Source organism: Acinonyx jubatus, chromosome A1 (assembly GCF_027475565.1).
Source record: "Acinonyx jubatus isolate Ajub_Pintada_27869175 chromosome A1, VMU_Ajub_asm_v1.0, whole genome shotgun sequence".
NCBI lineage: Eukaryota > Metazoa > Chordata > Mammalia > Carnivora > Felidae > Acinonyx > Acinonyx jubatus.
Genome location: NC_069380.1, coordinates 1,877,798 through 1,898,208, shown reverse-complemented (window position 1 = coordinate 1,898,208; position 20,411 = coordinate 1,877,798). Strand labels below are relative to the sequence as shown.

Sequence of the window (20,411 nt, the reverse complement as noted above, 5' to 3'; positions counted from 1 at the left end):
ACAGCCAGATGAAGGGGTACATGGGACAAGGTCCAGAAGGGTACCAAGCACAGGAACCTCAGTCTCAGTCTCTCTGCAGGTGGACACATTCACCAACTTGGAAGCTTAGCAAATCTCATTATTGAAGTTGTTAACATCTCCAGCACTCCTTCTCCTCCCTGGAGGTTGGAGAGTGGGTCCCAAAACAAAGGAACCAAAGGTTTCTACCCTTTGCCCTTTCAGGAGACCAGCCCCGTCACGGGCCATCTGGGGGCCCCACCCTGCTACCTCATTAGCATAAACTTAGGTGTGATTGGAACAATCATCATTATGATTAACGAAAAACACTCCTATTACTCAGGAAATCCAAGGGTTTTAGGAGCTTTCAGATTGCCGGGAAGGAGGAAAAAAGACCAAGTGTATTTTTTATTGTAGCAGAGTTGGAAAGGAGAGAAAATTGTTATTTTAAATACATAGTCATATCTTTTCAAGTAGCCCTCAAATTCTTCAGAAGCAAATACCAGGACTTCAATTTCAATTGTCCTACAATATCAAGCATGGTGCGAGATAAGTACTCAATGGTCACTGTGCTACCTTGCATTCATAGAATGCTTCGTAGCTCTACAAAGTTGTCTCATATGAATTATCTTCTTTGAATCTTACACACTTGTGATGGTCAACATTTTACAGATGATCAAACTGAGGTCCTGAGATGTTACATTACTTACCCCATAACATCTTTTAGAAGAAGCAGAGATACAATACAAACTCAGTTCTTCTGATTTAAATTCTAGCCTTGTCCACTTCACCACAAAAGATATTAACCTGGAAGATAGGTGACTGTTCTATCTAACTTGGTCCTAAAATCATCTAATTTCTCTGGGTCTTATTTTCTCCATCTGAGAAATGGGATTAAAGGATTTTCATTTCCAAAATCTTAAGATTCTATAATCTCTAAATTCTCTTCTACTTTTAAAATATCATTACCTGTGATCCACAACAGTTGCTTTTTCTTTTGCACTGGAATGTCAACAGTGGAGATAGTCAGCAAATGTATTTTCACTTAACAATGTTCTTAGAGGGGCACCTGGGTGGCTCAGTCGGTTAAGCGTCCGACTTCAGCTTAGGTCATGATCTCACGGTTCACGAGTTCAAGCCCCGCATCGGGCTCTGTGCTGACAGCTCAGAGCCTGGAGCCTGCTTCGGATTCTGTGTCTCCCTCTCTCTCTGCCCCTCCCCCGTTCATGCTCTGTCTCTCTCTGTCCCAAAAATAAATAAACGTTAAAGAAGTACTCTAAAAGTAGACGGTATGTATTTGTAAAATGTTCTTGATTTCAGGAATATTTCAGCCAGGTATCTACCTTTTCTTAGACAATTAACATTTCTCTCTTAGAAATTATTGGAATTTGCACAACTTCCTTCTATTCTACTCCAGGATAGGAAGAACATGTGGGTAGGCTGGAATACCACTTCTTAACCCTCCCCAGGAGAGTGTTATTGTTAGATAAATCAAGAAATAATAGTCAGGTATTGGAGGGGAGGCTAAATTAGTAGGTAAATTCTGTTTGCCAACGTTGAGATTTCACACCTTCATTGTTCACCCTACCCTAAAATTCAAGGCTCCCAGTTAATGTGAGATGTCTATAACTCACTTTATAAAGCCTCTAAATTAAAAAAACTTAATTTGAAAAGAAGCATACTCAACACATTTGATAAAATACTTTTTCTTCTTTCCCTTTTAAAAAAGTATTTAGATGAAACGTTCTTATGTAATTGCACAAATCTTTTGAACACAAGGCCCAATCTGAAGCATTATAGGCCTCAAACATTTAATGTCATAAGCTATTCATTCGACTACACTTTTGTAGATACCACTGATCAGCAGTAATTACTCTTTGTAGCAGCTACATCATTTTTCAGGTTGCTATCCTCAGTCTAATATTTATTCAGTGCCTACTATATGTCAGGCACTATGCTAATTGTTTAGTTTCACACAATTCTTAAAAAAAGGTCACTTACTGCACTTTGGTTCACTTTACCCTTTTGTAATGAAATAAAAGGTACTTTGTTACTCAAGCGGTGTAAACCTTGTTCGTTCACTTTTTCAACTTCAAGTTGTAGAGACGTCAAATACAAGACACAACCTGATCTTCAATGGAGAAAATAATGCCTTTCTGTTGCAGTGACATTAAAACACACACACACACACACACACACACACACACACACACACACTTCAAAAGTATGGCTTACTTATAACTAGGAAGAATAAATACAGATTTCAGCAGAGTAAATTTAACAAACTGAAATGCATCGGACTTTCTGCGTAGCCCCAGGAAGCCGACCAGCACCAAAAGGCATGTTATAGGAAAGCAGACGTCAGCTCAAAACAACCCCCCTCGTCCAAACAACTTTTCTAACAGTTGAAGCTGGTTTGAATACTGAAATAGCTGCTTCAGGAAGGACTGCCTGCCTGGAATGCTGTAAACGAGATGGAGGCACTGGAGGGAAAGTCGGATCCCTGTACACTCTAAAGAACCTGTCAACATGGATTCCAAAATTAGCATTACTGTGATGAATTCCTTAAACCCGACAAAACAGGCGGCAACGAGTTCTTTCTGAATTCAAGAAGTCTGGCAGTCAAGGTTAGGGTTCCTGCCTTTTCTCTCTCCGGTCTGATACAGCCCTTGGGAAGAGCTCGCAATGATCTGCCGGCTGAAGACATTCGGACGAGCCTCCTGCGGGACCTCCATTAAGAGAGTGAACCGTTCTATCCTGGAATGCTCCTGTTTATCGCAAGGAGGGACAGAGACTTGGGGCGCCGAGGACAGTGATGTTCTGAAAGGAGGCGCACTCTCGGGAGAGGAAATGGGGAGAGCGGTTCCGAGTGAGGTCCTACCCAGCGTGGAGCGTGGAAAGGGAAGGAGGGGCCGGGGTGCACACGGTGAGGGTCGGAGAACAGAGAGCGGCGGCCTGGAGCGGCGTCCAGGGCAGTGCCCGGTGACGGGGCGGGGTGCGTTCACCGCGGAGGGAACCGAGCGGGTCACGGGCACGAGGGCTGAAGTGGCCGAGAGGCCGGGGCGCCGGAGAGCACGCATGCGCGGGTCCGGAGCCCCGTCGCCGCCCGGGCCGACCGCCCAGGCCTCTCGCCCGGTACGGGACGGCGGGCGCCCCCCCAGCCCTAACGAGGTGGCCCGCCTCACGCTCTTCGCCTTCCCACGGCCCCAAACCCGGCGGCCAGGTCAGGCCCGCGGGGGCCGCGACGCCGGCGTCAACCGCGGCTGCGACGGCCTCTGGGAGCGCGTGAGGCTCCGGGGTCGCTGCGGCGATTGGCCGGCCGCGGCGCCCGCTCCCATAATGCAGCGCATGGCGCGTCATTGAAGAGAGACCATGATGGCGGCGGCGCTGGGGCCCCCAGAAGTGATCGCTCAGCTGGAGAACGCGGCCAAAGTTCTGATGGTGAGTACACCGCGACCCCCGTACCCCAGCATCTGCGGGCCTCTGGCTGGCCTTGCCGTGCCAGGCCTTCCCGCCCGCTGGGCCGGCGACCGGCCAGGGCCTCCAGGGAGCCCTGGAAGTGGAGGTGGCGGTGGCGTGGCGCAGGATTCTCCATCCTACTTTCCTCTTGCCTTCGTTCCCCCCGCTTCCCGGGGCTGTCCTCATCGCCCAGGTGTCTGGCACCCCAGCCGGGCGACGGAACATGGTGCCGTAGGAAAGAGGGTTTCCTGTGCCACGGTCTTCACCGTACGCCCTGCCCCGCAGACTGGGTAGAGAGCGAGGCGCGGGGAGCGAGGTCCCGGTCATCCCCGCAGGGCTTTGGTCGGGGGCAGTGCGTACGCCGCTGGGGAGTTGGTGCCACAAAGGAAGGGATAGCCCAGCCCAGGTGCTCTTAGCAACGCTGGTTTCCTCCGAGCCTTCGGGTCCTCAAGCTCTTTCTCTGACCTGCCACCTCTGGGGTAACCGCAGCCGCCAGCACGTGGGAGGACGGCGAGGGAGGGAGGGGAATCTTTGGGACCAAGGTCATTGGGGCAAAACTTTATTAAGTACCAAGCTCCCTGTGGGTCGCACATTGAGGAGCGCTGAATCTAAGGTGCTCGTTGACGTCGTTCTTACAGTGTACAGTGAACAGCTTGATGAGTAGGTTATTTACCCAGGGCGTTTGAGGAGGCTGAGTAAAGGGATTTAAAGAAAATAATCCACGCAGGGAGTAGAAGTCAGGATAAACCATATTCAGTTACTCGTCAACTGCGTATGCATTTTTTGGCTCGGTTTTGTTTTTGTAAGTTTTCATCTCCGCGTTTGTAGATGTTTGTTGGAAGTTAGAGGCTCAGTAAATTGCTTGAATTGATCCAGCCTTTCCAAGAATCTAATACAGCCAGATTCGTTGTTTTTTTGAGAATTTTTCCTTTGGGTTCAGTGCTTGGATTATGTGTTCGAACATCACATTTAAAAGTGTTTGAACTAATTCTAGCATAGTTTCTAGTTGGATTTATAAAGTTTTGTTTTCACACGCCAACACCAGATAGCTCATGAAATTTAGCTAACGAAATTGAGAAGTCTAATGAAAGTAGGATATATTTGCTTCATTATGAGCAAAGCTAAGTGAATCTTTTTAGTCACAGAACTGAGTAGATAAAGTTTTCAGACTCTTGCAAGTTAAGTCCAGAAAAAAACTAGCTAGTATTCCCCCTTAATACAAGGTTCTTAAAATCCCTGACATGGTGTTTCCTGAAACATCTGAAAAAGTTTCTAAGAGCCAGGGACTCTATTTTTATTAGGCTCTGGAAGGAGTATGTGACCCCAAAAAGCATTGCTTTAGTTCTTACATTGATAAGATAAAATTAGTGTCTTTCATCACTGGCCTGAATATTAATTAGCATTTGTGTTTGCTAGTACCTTCCCTCTTCCTTGGCAAAGCTAGTTTTATCATCTGTAACGGAGTAGCTGAGAAGAATAGTAATAAGTACTGTTTATTGAGTGCATACTACATGCCAGATACTGTGTTTGATGCTTTACATACTCTATTAATCCTGGCAACAGCTTTACAGGGTTGAGAGAGAAAGTTTAAGTGGCACAGGTTACATAATTACTAAGTTGATGATTTAGGTTCAGAACTCAGATCTGTCTGGCTCTAAAGTTGGGGCTGTTTCCACTCTATCTCACCACTTCTTATATATGTTGTGTAGATATCCGTTTACATACTTTTTAATCTTTCCAGAGTAAAGTACTGAAAAAAAAGTTATTAAAATTAGGAAATTTGTTTTGGGAAGCTTCCACTTACTATTCACAAATGTGTAAGTAACAATTATGGTGTTATTTCTCAACACGAAAGCTGTATTCCAGTTTATTACTAGTAATAACAGTTCACTTTATTAAGTGCTTACTGTGTGCGAGGCACTATGCCAAGCGCTCTACGTACGTTAACTTTAATCATTACTAACTATGAGGTGGTTATTATTACTTTCATTTTCCTTTTATAGATTAAGAGACTCAAACATGGAGATGCTAAGTAATTTACCCAAATTTTCGAGGAAAGTGGTAGAGTGGGAACTTCAACTCAAGTCTGTCTGTCACCAGTTTGTGGTTCTTAACCTAAAGGGAAGTGGGACTAGAAAGCTAATATATTAATTCATTTGGGAATAGTTAAGATTGTTAAATCCTCAACTGTTAAGCATGATGATACCTTTTAAAAGGGTGAATGGTTTTAGCATTTATCCATCTGAAGAAATATCGCTTATAGGAAATTGCTATATATTTTAGTTGTTACTATGTTTTGGGATTCAAAGTAATTGGTGATGTCTTTCACAATCACTTTGCTTAGTTTTTTCATTTGGTAGTCCGTAGACTTCTTTTATGAAAATTGGCATCGAATTTTAGTTTGCAGAAGAATCTCAAGACATCTTTATTTAGTACACGGGTCTTAGAGAGTCCACAATGGCTATCAGAAGGAAATTAAAACAAGTTTTTTGATGCAAACATACGTTTTTGGTAATAGGGTTTATAGATTTTTATCAGCTTTTCTAAGGAAGTAGAGACCCTGAGCAATAAGCACCTAGTCTAAGCATTCTCCCTTCCATTCTACAGATGGGGAAACTGAGGTTCAAAGAGGTAGAAGTGACTTGCCAAAGGTAGGTCACAGAACAAACTAGTGATAAGAGTGATTCAGAACCTAGATCACTCCTGTTTCAGAACTTAAATTTTTTTTTTTACTCAATCATGTTGCTTCTTAAAGTCAACGTATTTATAATACCATAAATGTTACATTTTATTGCTTGGTGGGAAATTTTGAAATGTGTTTTTGGATATTGCAGTTGCTTCTTTGTAAACATCTATATTCAGTCCCAATTAGGTTATTGGATAAGCTGCCAAATCGTGTATTAGACCTTTAGAGGGAAAAATATACTCATTGATCTTATAGATCTCACCATAAAGAGTGATTTTCCTCTGCCTCAAATAGTGATAGGGAGCATTTTCTATAGATTCTTGTAAATACTGCTTAATCTTCTGATTCAAGCGAGGTTACTTGCTAGAAAATAAATTTGAAGGTGAACAAACTAGAATGAGGATGGACTTTTGTAGGTTAGTAACTGTGCAGGTGAAGATATTCTGAAAACATTGTGCGAATGGAAAGTTATGTAAGTAGGTGCTGAACGTTTCTTCCCCAAAAAAGATTTCAGTTACCAGCTTTTTGTTTAAGATACCCACCCCTGAATTTTTGAGAGGATATTAAATGCATACTAGAGTAAGTAATGTGGGTCATACTTCTGTGCTAATAACATTCTTATCAGTAAGAGTCTTTTCTCTGACTGCATGAATTTAGCAGGTTACATTACAGACCTGAAAATGTGATGTTGTAGACACATTTTCTGTTATTTAAAATTATAACAGCAGTACTGGAACATATTACTTTAAAATATAGCAACAGCACACAAATACATAGAATAACGAGTCTCTCTCTTCTTCCTTTCCCCACTCTCAGTCTGCCTCCTTAAGCAATCCATATTAAATTTGAATATACCTTTTTTCCTGTGCTTTTATAATACCCATTATATAGTTTTTCCTTTTTTATGTTAATGAGAATGCTATAAATATTCTTAATTTTAGAAATCTTGGAGATGCCTTCTCAAGAGTAAAAAATTCAAGCTGCGCAGAAGAGTGTATAGGGGAACGTAAAAGTTCCCTAAGCTCCTGTTCCATCTCTTCAGACACTTCTGTTTCTTGGGTGCATATATTAGAAATCTCTGAGCATAGGGACACCTGGGTGGCTCAGTCGGTTGGGCGCCCGACTTCAGCTCAGGTCATGATCTCGCAGTTGGTGGTTCGAGTCCCGCGTTGGGTTCTCTGCTGACAGCTCAGAGCCTGGAGCCTGCTTCGGATTCTGTGTCTCCCTCTCTCTCTGCTCCTACCCCGATCACGCTCTGTATCTCTCTCTCCAAAATAAATAAACATTAAAAAAAATTAACAAATAATCTCTAGGCATATAAGAGCGTACGTCATGTTTATTTTTTATTTTATTTTTTTGTTTCTTTTTCAACATGTAAATATTTATTTGTGGGTAATCATAAATCAATGGGACCAGCACAAGACTGACACAGCCTCTGTAATGCTGATAGCAATTTTACATTTGTAGATGCATCCAGCACACAGGATGTGTAGAACTGGTAGGCCCCAGGGCTAACAGAATCACATCTAAACCTTGTAGCTAGCACCAAGGGGTGACAGGGACCATGTTCTGAGGCTCCATAACTCTTCCCTCCCACCTCTCCCCAAAGAAGGACACATATCATTTTTTAAATGTATTTTTAAAAAACGGATTGGGGTGCCTGGGGAGTGCAGTTGGTTGAGCGTCCAGCTCTTGTTTTCGGCTCAGGTCATGATCTCACGGTTCATGAGATTGAGCCCTGTGATGGGTTCTGTGCTGACAGTGAATCCTGCTTGGGGTTCTTTCTCTCTCTCTCTCTCTCTCTCTCTCTCTCTCTGTGCCCCTCTATGCTCATGCGTGCATTAGTGCGCTCTCTCTCAAAATAAAAAAAGTATTTTTTTTTTACATCAGTGAAAATTGTACAGTCCGTATGTTCCTGTGCTTTTCTCTGTTCACTTCATTGTAAATGAATTTAAAAATTCTTTTTAATTGTAAATGAATTTTAAAGGAAGTTTGTTTCCATTTTGTGTGTGCGCATGAACAGATATAAAACGTAGGGTGTGTTTTGATTTTAGAGACATCTTAATGGAAATGTATTCTTTTAATATTAATATCACACTCATTTGAATAACAAACCCGAAGAGTGCTTTATTTGTTTATATTCTTGAGTTTCCTTGGTTTTGTTTTCCTGGCTCACTTGAGCTCTTAGGGATTGCCCTTGGTGAGTCTGCATAGCGCTGACATAAGAAGGTATGGAGTACATATGTTAACTGATACTTCATAGAAAAATAATTTACTATATCTTTTTTAAACCAAAATGGATTTAATAAATATAAATGCAGCTTTCATTAGAGATTCATGACTGGTTTTCATGGTTTTTATTGTGGTGGAATCTAGTTACTATTTTGAAAGCATCTACAAAATTGTAGCGCGATACCAAAAATTCTTATCTGATTCTCACATCAATCCTGTGAAGGAAATAGAAGAGATAGGAAGCTAAATAAAGAAAATCTGAGATTCAGAGATGGTAAGTGATTTGCCTGTGGTCACAGAGCTACTTTGGATCTGGAATTAAGTCTCTGGCCACTCATCCATTCTGGAGCATTTCTTCAGTATGTGTTTGCTAGGCATAATGCTCTGTGTGCTAAGGAGATAGGAGAAAGACCTGTCTAGAAAGGAGAGTATAGTCTAATGAGGGAGAAAGGCAAAACGATCAGCAGCTGATAAGTAACACAATGAAAGGCTAAAGTCGTGCTCTGTGAGAGTACTGAGGAGGGACAGCTGTCTCAGACTGAGGTGGGGACCTTGGGAAGAGCTCTTGGAACAGGTAATCCTTAAGCTGAGTTGTCAGTGGCCGACAATTTGGAAGTTTCCAGTTGGATAGTGGTATCTCAGGTAGAGGGATACATTTGCATGAAGGTCTGAGAGAACCAAATGCCGTACTTCGGGAATATTTGAACATTTGTTTAACAGTTGGTATTTCCTGAGCCCATCCTATGTATAAGTGCTTAGTGCTTTTATTTTTTTCTGATCAGTGATGCACATGTCATAAATTTAAGAATTTTGATTGTAGCATTTACTTTTTTTTATTGGAAAGATGCTTTATATTGAGTAAGCATTTTTATTTACTTCAGTTTTGTCTGCTGTGGCACTGGATATTAGAATACTGGCACTAGTATAATTCTTTTTTTAATATTAACTATAATTTATTGTCAAATTGGTTTCCATACAAAACCCAGTGCTCATCCCATCACCCACTAATATAATTCTTTTTTTTAAAAAAAAACTAGTGGGGAATTTTTATTTAAAATTCAATTAAGTGTGTATTTTGCAGTTGGATTTGTGTTAAACTCCACTAATTGGAACATAGCCAGTGATCTGGAGAAATGTGGGAAGACCTTTGAAATCATAGATACCCCAAAGGCAGTTGATAAAGTTTAACAGCATTTTATGTAAAACTTAATAAACTAGGAATTGGGGAAAAAAAGTACAATAAAAATCGTGGTGATATTCTTCTTTTTCAGAGGTTTTTTTTTTTTTTTTTTAATGTTTATTTTTTGAGAGAGAGACAGAGTGCGAGCTGGGGAGGGGCAGAGAGAGAGGGACACACAGAATTCGAAGCAGTCTAACTGCCCATGAACCGTGAGATCATGACCTGAGCAGAAGTTGGACACTTAACTGACCGAGCCACCCAGGCACCCCATGTATGCTAAACTTTGAAGAATGGCTGTCTAGAGAATGGGATTGGAAGTGGCAAGAGTCCTTTCTATGTTTCCATATAGGTTGAATTTTTTACAATATAAAACATTGAATCACATATAATTCATGTCATTCTGATAAGGTTGAATGTTGCATGTGTTTTTAAAATCTGTGACTGCCTTCTTGACTGTTCATTTTTTATCTCAAAGAAAACTAAAAGCTGTATCATGGCTCAAGGTGAATAAAAATTAATTTATAAGTCAGGCCATCCCATTTCTGCAGATGTGTTTAATGGGTGCTAGTTAAGCATAATCTTGCTAGCAGATAAAATTGGGCTTTGAAACACAAGTTCGGAAATAAAATCATTAAGAATTTCAGGATGGTGACAGCTGAGTGTCACGTTGAGCCAGGGGCCTGTTGAGGGTTGGACCCTGTGAGACTGCACAGGTCACACATCCAGGAAGCTGGCCTTTGGCTATAGCATGCTGGGCTTCAGGCCATCACATTTGATACGCTCCTTCCAGGCCCTTACGTGTACGTCTTCTCTTGGCTTGCAACACCCTTCTCCTTTTTCTGCCTAGTCAACGTTGAATTCTTCAGATCTCGATGTGGTTGTTTATTTTATTACAGGAGCCTGACCACTCTTAGGGTACATTATTTTTCCGTAGCTTCATCCACTTTAGTGGTATTTATTACACCTGCCATTTTATGCTGCTTATTTGATTATACAGTTGACTACTGGATTGTAAGCTTCACGAGGACAGGGCTTCTGTTTGTTTTTGCTTACCATTGACTCATGGTGGTGTCTGAAGCACATTGCCTGGCATACAGTGAGCATTTGGTAATAATTTATGGGCTGAAATAATATGAACAGACTGCTGTAGGGGAAGGCAGATAACATAGCAGTAGGTTTCAGAGGCAGATTACCCAGGTTTGAATTGAGGTTTTATTAGTGCTTGCTCTTTGCAAGGCTCTGAGTAAGTCTTGTCTTTTCGGCTTCTAAGAAACCTTCTTCTGCTTTTTCTCTGCATCAGCCATACTAGTTCTCTTTCAGTCTTTCTCCTGTTCTTGATTCTGCCTCAGGACCTTTCATGTATCTTTCCCTCTGCCTAGAATATCCTTCACTTTCATCTAAGCCTCCAGGTCTCTCCATGGTCACTTTCTCAGGAGGGCCTTCTTCAGCTTCCCTGAAAGGTGAGACTTATGTGTCCTACTCTTAGATAACTGTGTAGTTCTTTCATAACACCTAGCACATTTGAGATTTTACACTTATTTGTGTGATTAACAAATAAATGTCGGTCTCCTTTGCTAGACTCTAATATGTGTAAGCTTGTTTGCACATAGTATTTGCTCAGTAATATTTGTTGAATGAAAAAAGTGTGTACAAATAAATGAGGAAGGGAGTACTTTGTGATGAGCCTAGGGAAGCAGGCAAGGGGCTGAGTTATCTTAAGGCCTTATTTGCCACAATAATGCAGCTTGAGTGTCCCCAGTAGTGTGACTTGTCAGATCTGTGGTTCCATATGTGAAAATCTGACTGAGGGAAGCAATGTGAGGTAGGAAGACCAGTTAGGAGGCTGTTAAAATTGTGCAGCAAAGAGATGATGAGATTATAAGCAAAAAGCTGGGAGGAAGGGTGGGGGACATTAATATTCTAAAAAAGTGTTTAATGCCGCAGTGACTCTTATGGTAAAGGAGAGTGAATATATATTTCGGGGAAGCTGGGAGTATCCTGCAATAGCTTATAGAAGCCCCAGATTTCTCAACTTTTTCCTGAGAAGTTAACAGAAATTTCATTTTGATTCTTAATGTCTCTGTTTTAATATAAAATTGTTTGACCTCACTCTGGATAAAATTAATAATGTTAGAAAGCTGGTCTGTCTTTATTCTGTGGTTTGTGGCTGGGCTAGAGGACTAATTAGATAACGGTAGTAGTGTGATAGTAAGCTACTTGGATGAGATGTTAGAAAAGTCACCCTGTTGCTTTATTAGACACATGAGAAATTGTTGAAATTTAGAAATTGAGTATAACACAGCAGCTCTGGAGCCAGACTGGATTCTTCTTGGCTCTAACCTCCAAGTAGCTGTACGACATCTGGCAAGTCAGTTAACCTCTGTGCATCTGTTTCTTCGTCTCTACAATAGAAAAATCGTAATATCTATCTCGTGCAGTTAATGTGAGAATTAAACGATTTCATTTACATTAAAAGGAAAGTGTTTAGGGTAATGCCTGGCACATGTACTTTAATGTATCGGATAGCATTGCATCAAAGCACATGAGTCAAGGTAAGCTTGTAAGTTAGCACTCGGGAAATAGTTGTTCAGTTGATTAAATTTCTTCTAGAGTAGTGCTGGCAGAACTTTCTGGGTTGATGGAAATGTTTTGTATCTACACCCTCCAGTACAGTAGCGGCTAGTGACGTGTGGCCATTGAGCACTCGAAATGGGACTAGTGGCATGGAGGAGCTAAAATTTTAATTCATGTCATAGCCACATGTGGTGGATAGTGACCTCCATATTGGGCAGCACACGTCTGGAGTGTGGCCCTGTGTCTCTTTGCGTTCTTCTGATTGGTAAATACCGATTCCAGATTTCATGTAATTCTCATAGGTTCTGTCATTACTTCTGGTTATGGCATTGCCACTGTTAAAATGCAGTAGGTGCTGATGCTAGATGTCAGATGCTGTATCTTTAATAGGTTTTACCTTGTAATTCTGATCCTTGCTCTAGAATCATCAAAACAGATACTTTTGCAAATGGTGGTGGCACATAACATTGATGAAGAGAAGGTGACCGTGTTCCTTTGCATCATAATTATAACTTTTTTAGGTTTGTAAACGCTAATTAGAATGATCAAGACAGTGAATTTTTCATCGCCTTTGTATACACACCTGCCTTGTTACACTTGCCCACTTAACAAACTCCATCAAGCAATTTTTTATGCAGACCTCGTTAAAGAGTAAGAATAAAAAAAAGTGTCACATATCCTCTGAGCAGAACAACTTGATCCATGTTCTCATTACAGAGTATTGGGTAATGAGGTGATTCTTGTGTAATGACTGACGGGATGAGGATACTATCATTTCCTTCTTGTTCTTGGAAGTATATAGTTCATTCATTGATTCTTGTGTTCTCTAGAAAAGTAGGACAAGGTTTCTCATCTTTGCCACTGTTGACGTTTTGGGCTGGATAATTCTTGCTGTGGTCTGCTGTGTGCATCAGGTATTTTTAGCAGCATCCTTAACCCTGGTTCACTAGTTGCCAGGAGCACTTCCCAGTTGTGACAACAAAGGTGTCTCTAGACATTGCCAGACATCCCCTGGGGGATCAAAATTGCCTCAGTTGAGAACCAGTGATCTGGAACATTGTCATCTATAGACACAGGGTCTGAGATTTTTTTTTTTAAGTTTATATGTTTATTTTGAGAGTGCATACAAAGGGGCAGGGAGGGCAGAGGGAGAGAGAGAGAGAGAGAATCCCAAGCGGGCTCTGCACTGTCAGCACAGAGCATGATGTGGGGCTTGGTCCTGTGAACCCTGAGATCATGACCTGAGCCGAGATCAAGTCCAGACGTTTAACCGACTGAGCCACCCAGGTGCTTCTGAGATTACATTTATATGATCAATTTTATCATCATTAATAGAGTCTGTCCATTAGAATTTTCTGCAGTGATAGGATTTTCTATATCTGTGTTGTCTAATGTGATAACCGTTAGTAACACTTGGCTATTAAACACTAGAAATGCGGCCAGTGCACCTGAGGAATTACAATTTTAATTTAATTTAATTTAAACTAATTTAAACAACTGAATGTGGCCAGTGTACATCTAGAGTGCTGTTCTTTTGTCTTTGTGCATCATCTTCTGATTCACCTCATAATTGTGTCTTGTCAGTTTTCTTCTCTTTCTCATTATGGGAGGAAAAGAAAGAATTCTGAAATCTCAGCACTATTCAACGAAACCTAAAATAAAATAAAGACTATTAAAATGCCGTTTCCAGGTTTCTTTTATACCTTTCTTGAAAGGTCATGCTTTACAATGAGCAAGGTAGTAAAAAAAAAAAAGAAAGAAAAAGAGGCTAATATAATAGTGTTGATTTATTTTGCTATTGCATTACTTTTCTAGGCGATTTAATCATTTCTTACTTTTAAATTTTGTTCTTATTTTAGCCTTAACATAGTTGGGAATAATTGATGAGTTCTGATGACACAGTCCTTAGAATGGTGAAATGACAAAATATTTCAAGATATTTAAAAATATGATTGCTGGGGGGCGCCTGGGTGGCTCAGTCGGTTAGGTGTCCGACTTCGGCTCAGGTCATGATCTCGCATCTTGTGATTCAAGCCCCACGTTGGGCTCTGTGCTGACAGCTCAGAGCGTAAAGCCTGCTTCGGATTCTGTGTCCCCCTCCCTCTCTTCCCCTCCCTTGCTCTCTTTCTCTCTCTCAAAAATAAACAAACATTAAAAAAAAGTAATAAAAATAAGATGGCTAAGATCCCATTATGAATCTTAGAAAAGGGTCTAGTAGGTTCATAAGTGACTTCAAATTAGAATGAGTTTGATTCTAATTTTTAAAAAGTAAATTTTCTTTTTATTCTTTGCAATACCTCTAAGAGGGGCGCCTGGGTGGCTCCATCAGTTAAGCTTCTGACTCTGATTTCAGCTAGGTCGTGATCTCACAGTTTGTAAATTTGAGCCCTGCATGGAGCTCTGTGCTGACAGTGTGGAGCCTGCTTGGGATTCTGTCACTCCCTCTCTCTCTGCCTCTCTCCCACTCACACAGACTCTCTCTGTCTCTTTCAAAATAAATAAACTAAAAAAAAAATTTTTTTTTAATACCGCTAAGAGGAAACAAAAATTACAAAATAGCCAGCATTACAAATAGTTCTTAAAAAAAAAAAACAAACCAAAAACTTGCTTATTAGGGGCTCCTGAGTGGCTCCATAGGTTAAGCCTCCAGCTTTTTTTTTTTTTTTTTTTTTTTGTAAGTGGTTATTTTTGAGAGAGAGAGAGACAGAGTGTAAGCGGGGGAGGGGAAGCGAGAGAGGGAGACACAGGAAGCAGGTTCTAGGCTCTGAGCTGTCAGCACAGGGCCTGACGTGGGGCTCGAACCCACAAACCGTTGGTCCCGACCTGAGCTGAAGTCAGATGCTTAACACTTAACTGGCTGAGCCACCCAGGTACCCAACTCTTGAGGTCAGCTCAGATCAGGATGTCACTGTTGGTGAGATCCAGTCCTGCATCGGGCCCTGCACTGGCAGCACGGGGCCTGCTTGGGACTCTTTCTCTCCCTCTCTTTCCGCCCCTCTCCCGCCCTCTTGCGGTCTTTCTCAAAAAAAAAAAAAAAAAATTTTTTTTTAATAAAAAATAATTTAAAAAAACGTTCTTTAAACAAAAAAATGAGTCCACAGGACCCTGATGGTATACTAACACTTGTGGATAGTTTAAGGGAATGCCTTTATTGTCTCCACATTAGTGTGATGTTTGTTACGGTTTTTTTGTGAATTCTTTTTATCTGGTTAAGGAAGTTTCCACTTATTCCTACTTTGTGAAAAGCTTACCCATGGATCTTATTAAACATGTTTCTGCATTTTTTGTGATGACATATCTTTCTCTTTTAATATGTTAATGTGGTAAAAGACATCAGTTTTCTAATGTTAACCCAGATTTGTAGTCCTGGGATAAACTAATTTGGTCACAGTGTACATTATTAATTTTATTTTTTAAAAATTCCATTGTTGTATTTAGTAGGTGAACTCTCAAGATTTTTCCATCTCTGTTCATGGGTAAGGTTTGCCTGTAAGTTTCACGTTGTTCTCATCTGATTTTGGTTATCTGCATATTTATGATGATATGCTAACTAAAATGGGTCAAAGAGTGTTCTGTCTTTTGTATTCTCTGGACATTTGTGTTGTAGGATTGGAATGATTTATTCCCTGCTGTTTGGTAAAATCATCTGGATCAGGAACTTAAAGGAAAAACTATTTTAAACTGATTTGATTTATTTAATAGTTGCAGGACTGTTCAAGTTTTCTATTTTTTTTTTTTTTTTTTTAATGTTTACTTATTCTCAAGAGAGAGAGACAGAAAGAGACAGAGTGTGAGTGGGGGAGGGCTACAGAATCGGAAGCAGGCTCCAGGCTCTGAGCTGTCAGCACAGAGCCCAATGCGGGGCTCAAACTCACAAACTGTGAGGTCATGACCTGAGCCGAAGTCAGACGCTTAACTGACTGAGCCACCAGGTGCCCCTCAAGTTTTCTATTCTCAAGTTCGTTTTGTTATATTTTTCTAGGAATTTGTCCATATCACATATGTTTTTATGTTTATCACTATACAGTTGTTTGTTATTTTTTCACTATCTCTTTATCGTTCAAGACCCAGGTAGTTACAAGCTTTTTTAATATTGCCTGTTTATAAATTGTGTTCTCCCTCCCTTGATTAATCTTGTTTTATTAATTTTATTAGTCATTCCACAGAAGCAACTTTTGTTTGCTTTATTTTTTATTTTATTTTTTTGCTTTTTTATCTTTATTGTACATATTGTATATATAATTTCTGTTTCATCATTTTCTACTCTCTAATATTTCCTTCATTCTGTTTTCTTTGCGTGGGTTCTGCTATGGTTTCTAAGTTCTTACATTGGAGGTTTAGCTTGTTGGTTTTAACCTTCTTAATTTCCAGTGCAAGCATTTAAAGCTATGCATTTTCCTCTTGCACTCAACTTGCATATCACAGATTTTTGCTACACCATATTTTGGGTCAAGGGTGGCTCAGTGGGTTAAGCATTTATTTACTCTTGATTTTGGCTCAGGCCATGATCTCACGGTTTCATGAGTTTGAGCCCTGCATCAGGCTCCGTGCTGACAGGACAGAGCCTGTTTGGGATTCTTTCTGTCCCTCTGTCTCTGCTCCTCCCCTGCTCACACTGTCTCTGTCTTTCTCAAAAATAAATAAATAAACTTAAAAACAACGAAGTATTTTTGGGTTCATTTTTAATGTTTTCCATTATTGTTTCTTTCATCTTTGAATTTTTCTAGTTTTTGTTTTTAGTCAGGTTCTAACTTAATTGCTTTGTGAGAATGTGTTACGTATGTATCAGTTACTTAAAATTTGTTAGAATATGCCTTATGGCCTAGAATATTCTCAGTTTTTGTTCAGCATATATTTGAAAAGAATGTGTGATATCCAGTTAAACATGCAAGTTATGTATGTCCCTTAAATTAAGCTTGTTAAATCTTTTTGTCTCCATAAGCTGGCAGTTACCAAGAGAGACATTAGTGGATTTGTTGGTAGTCCTCTCATTTTGGCTTAATTGATATTTGAGACTGTGTATTATTTACATACTACTTCAGTGAACCCTTTAATGATTATTAGATGACCCACTTCTCTTTAGTAACATTTTATCTTAAATTCTTTTTTTTTTTTTTTTTTTTTAACATTCATTTATTTTTGAGAGACAGAGAGAGACAGAGCAGGAGCAGGGGAGGGGCAGAGAGAGGGGGAGGCACAGAACCTGAAGCAGGCTCCAGGCTCTGAGCTGTCAGCACAGAGCCTGACGTGGGGCTCCAACCCACGAACCATGGAGATCATGACCTGAGCTGAAGTCGGACCCTTAACCGACTGAGCTACCCAGGCACCCCTCTTAAATTCTGGGGTTTTTTTTTCCTGCTGTTATCATAGTTATATCAGTTTCATTAACTTCTTTTGATTAGAGAATTTGCTTGGTACGTCTTTTTCCAGCCCTGATTTTCAGCCTTTCTGTGCCTTTGGTTTTTTTGTATGCGTGAAGTTGGATTTCTCTTATCCAGCCTGACAATCTGTTTTTTTATCTACAGTTTAGTTGATCTTATTTATTTGTGATTACCGATAAATTACATATTTTTGTTGTCTTTGTGTGTGTGTGGTTCTTCCTTTGCCTTCTTTGAGAATTTGATAATCTTTTGTTCCTGCTTCCATAGTTTGGGTGTCTAATGTGCATGTTCTTTATTTTCTATTTTTATTCTTTTATTGACCATGGCAGACGTTTTGGCATGTGTACTCCATTTAGTTTAAAGGTAATCTGTATATACTGTCTCAGAACAGTGCAAGAACTTAAAACCACCTCACCTGACTTACATGCTATATATTTTCCAGAATCTTAATCATCTTTTTTTTAATTAAGTTTATTTATTTTGAGAGAGAGAGAGAGAGAGAGAGAGACAGCGACAGCATGAGTGGGGGAGGGGCAGAGAGAGAGACAGGGAGAAAGAGAATCCCAAGCAGCATCCACACTGCTAGCACAGAGCCCGGTGTGGGTCTGGAACTCAGGAACTGCAAGGTCATGACCCAAGCTGAAATCAAGAGTCGGACGCTTAACCGACTGAACCACCTGGGTGCCCCTTAATCACCTGTTTTAATTTCACAAATTAATCACTTAAACACTATCAGTATTTGCTTAGATTTATTCACATAGTTAATTTGTCTATAATCCTTTGCATTTAAGGCTTTCCATCCGGTATCATTTTCCTTCTTCAGAATTTCCTAAAGGAAGTGTGTGTTTCGGTAGTAAAAGTTTTTATTTGGAGGAACATATCTTCAATTATATTTTAATCCTTGGAAGATGTTTCCTGGATCTACATTTCTAAGGTAATAGTTACTTTCCATCAGTACTCTGAAAATGTTATTTTGTTTTCTCTCTAGTCTGGTTTCCCCTTGCTTTAGGAAGTTGTACTTTTAGTCAGTTACTTCTTTGAAGGTAATCTTTTTTTCCTTTGGCTGCTTTTAAGATCTTTTGATTTTTGAATTCTTCAGTTTCACTGTGGTATCAGTAATACGATTTCTTTTTTATTCTGTTTGAATTCATTGGGTTTTTAGTGTTTCTCATCAATTTTGGAATTTTACAAACTTACAAATTTGGAATATTTCCTGGCATTTTTCTTTTTAACCTTTATTTTTCAAAGTTGTTGCCGGATGCTGTATCAGTCAAGATCTTGGCAGAGGAACACTCAAAGGGATAATTTAGGAGAGTTAGTGAAGGGACTGTTGACAAAGGTTGGGGAGGATACGGTGTAAGGGAACCACAGAGGATGGAGAAGTCATTGTTGGAGCCTGAATGGGCAGGGAGGGAGAGTGGAGAATCTGAGAGAGCTATAGCTGTAGGAGAGAGCAGCCTGACAGGCTTTTGGTGGAGAAAAGGAGCAGCTGGGGCTGGGGCAAGGAAGCCTGGAAGATACAGTTTCTGTAGGTTAGTTTCCTGGGGCTTTCACCTTCACTTTGTTGTCCAAGACTCTTAGTATTTGTGCCTTTCTGCATTCTTCATAATTTTTTGTCTTTTCAGTTTTCTCCTCAGTGTGTTTAATCTGCCTTTTAATCTATCCATTGAGGTTTTGCCATTTTGGGGGGCATATTAATGTACAATAAAATTCACAGATCTTGGGTGTCCAGTTTGACAAGTTTGGACAGTTGTATGTATATCCCTGTAACTACCCTCTAAAGAAGATTTATGTCTATAAATACTTAAGTTTCTTTTGTTATGTTGATCCTAAGAGATCTGTTGTGTTATCTTGCTGCTTTTACTATTTTTAAGTATAGTAAAACCTTGGTTGGTGAGCATAATTCATTCTGGAAACATGCTTGTAATCCAGAGCACTTGTATATCAAAGCAAATTTCCCCATAAGAAATAATGGAAACTCAGGTGATTCGTTCCACAACCCCGAAATATTCATATAAAAGTGATTGCAATACTATAATATAATACAAAATAATAAAGACAGTACAAAATATAGGGGCGCCTGAGTGGCTCAGTCAGTTGAGCGTCCGACTTTGGCTCAGGTCGTGATCTCACAGTCCATAAATTCAGGCCCCGCGTCAGGCTCTGTGCTGACAGCTCGGAGCCTGGAGCCTGCTTTGAATTCTGGGTCTCCCTCTCTCGCTGCTCCTCCCCCACTCATTCTCTGTCTCTGTCTCTCTCTGTCAAAAATAAATGAACATTAAAAAACATTAAAAAGAAAGTACAAAATATAAAGAAAAACAAATTAGCCCGCACTTACCTTTGAAAACCTTCGTGGCTGGTGTGAGGGAGGTTATTGTGTAGGGTTATTGTGTAGGACGACTTTGACTATCACTACCAGAATCACTGCTATCTGTTGGCTCAATGGAATCTTTTTCTGCACGGGGCCATTGTATACACTCGCATGGACGTTGACTACAGCACAGTATTAATGCACTCTTGTCATGTACTGTATTTAACGTAACTGGCAATAAGGCAGCAGAGGAAAGGGTCTATATCTGCAGGCGCTTGACCTAGAATGAAGCAAAGCATTCCTAAGCTTTCTCTTGTCTGGAAAAGCAAAGGACTGTTTATAGGTGCTTTGAAGTGACAAAAAATAGACTAGTGCCAGTTGTGGGCGCCTTCCAAGCGTTCTGAAACATCACTGATTTCTGCCAAACACCGCGGCCTGAGAGCAAGCATCTGAGCATGGGCGATGATCACCCACAATCCCACAGTGAGACAGACAGACAGACAGACAGAGAGAAGAACCATTGACTCAGTATTGATATGTGACATTCGGCATCACGTACTATTAGCACTGCAAGACATCGCTTGTTTATCA

At 40.4% G+C, this 20,411-nt stretch overlaps 1 protein-coding gene across 3 annotated transcripts in view; it reads left to right on the top strand.

Annotated features, from left to right (window-relative positions):
- Positions 1-3,101: 3,101 nt before the first annotated feature.
- XPO4 (exportin 4) overlaps positions 3,102-20,411 on the top strand; it is a 115,021-nt gene continuing 97,711 nt past the window's right edge. Inside the window, exon 1 of one of the 3 annotated variants that reach the window (XM_053205585.1) lies at positions 3,102-3,438. In XM_053205585.1, coding sequence (XP_053061560.1) covers positions 3,370-3,438 — 69 coding nt within the window. In that variant the 5' untranslated portion in view covers positions 3,102-3,369. Of the gene's footprint in view, positions 3,439-6,071; positions 6,108-20,411 lie in introns of those variants that run through there. The other 2 variants (XM_053205688.1, XM_053205649.1) reach the window with 2 other exon arrangements.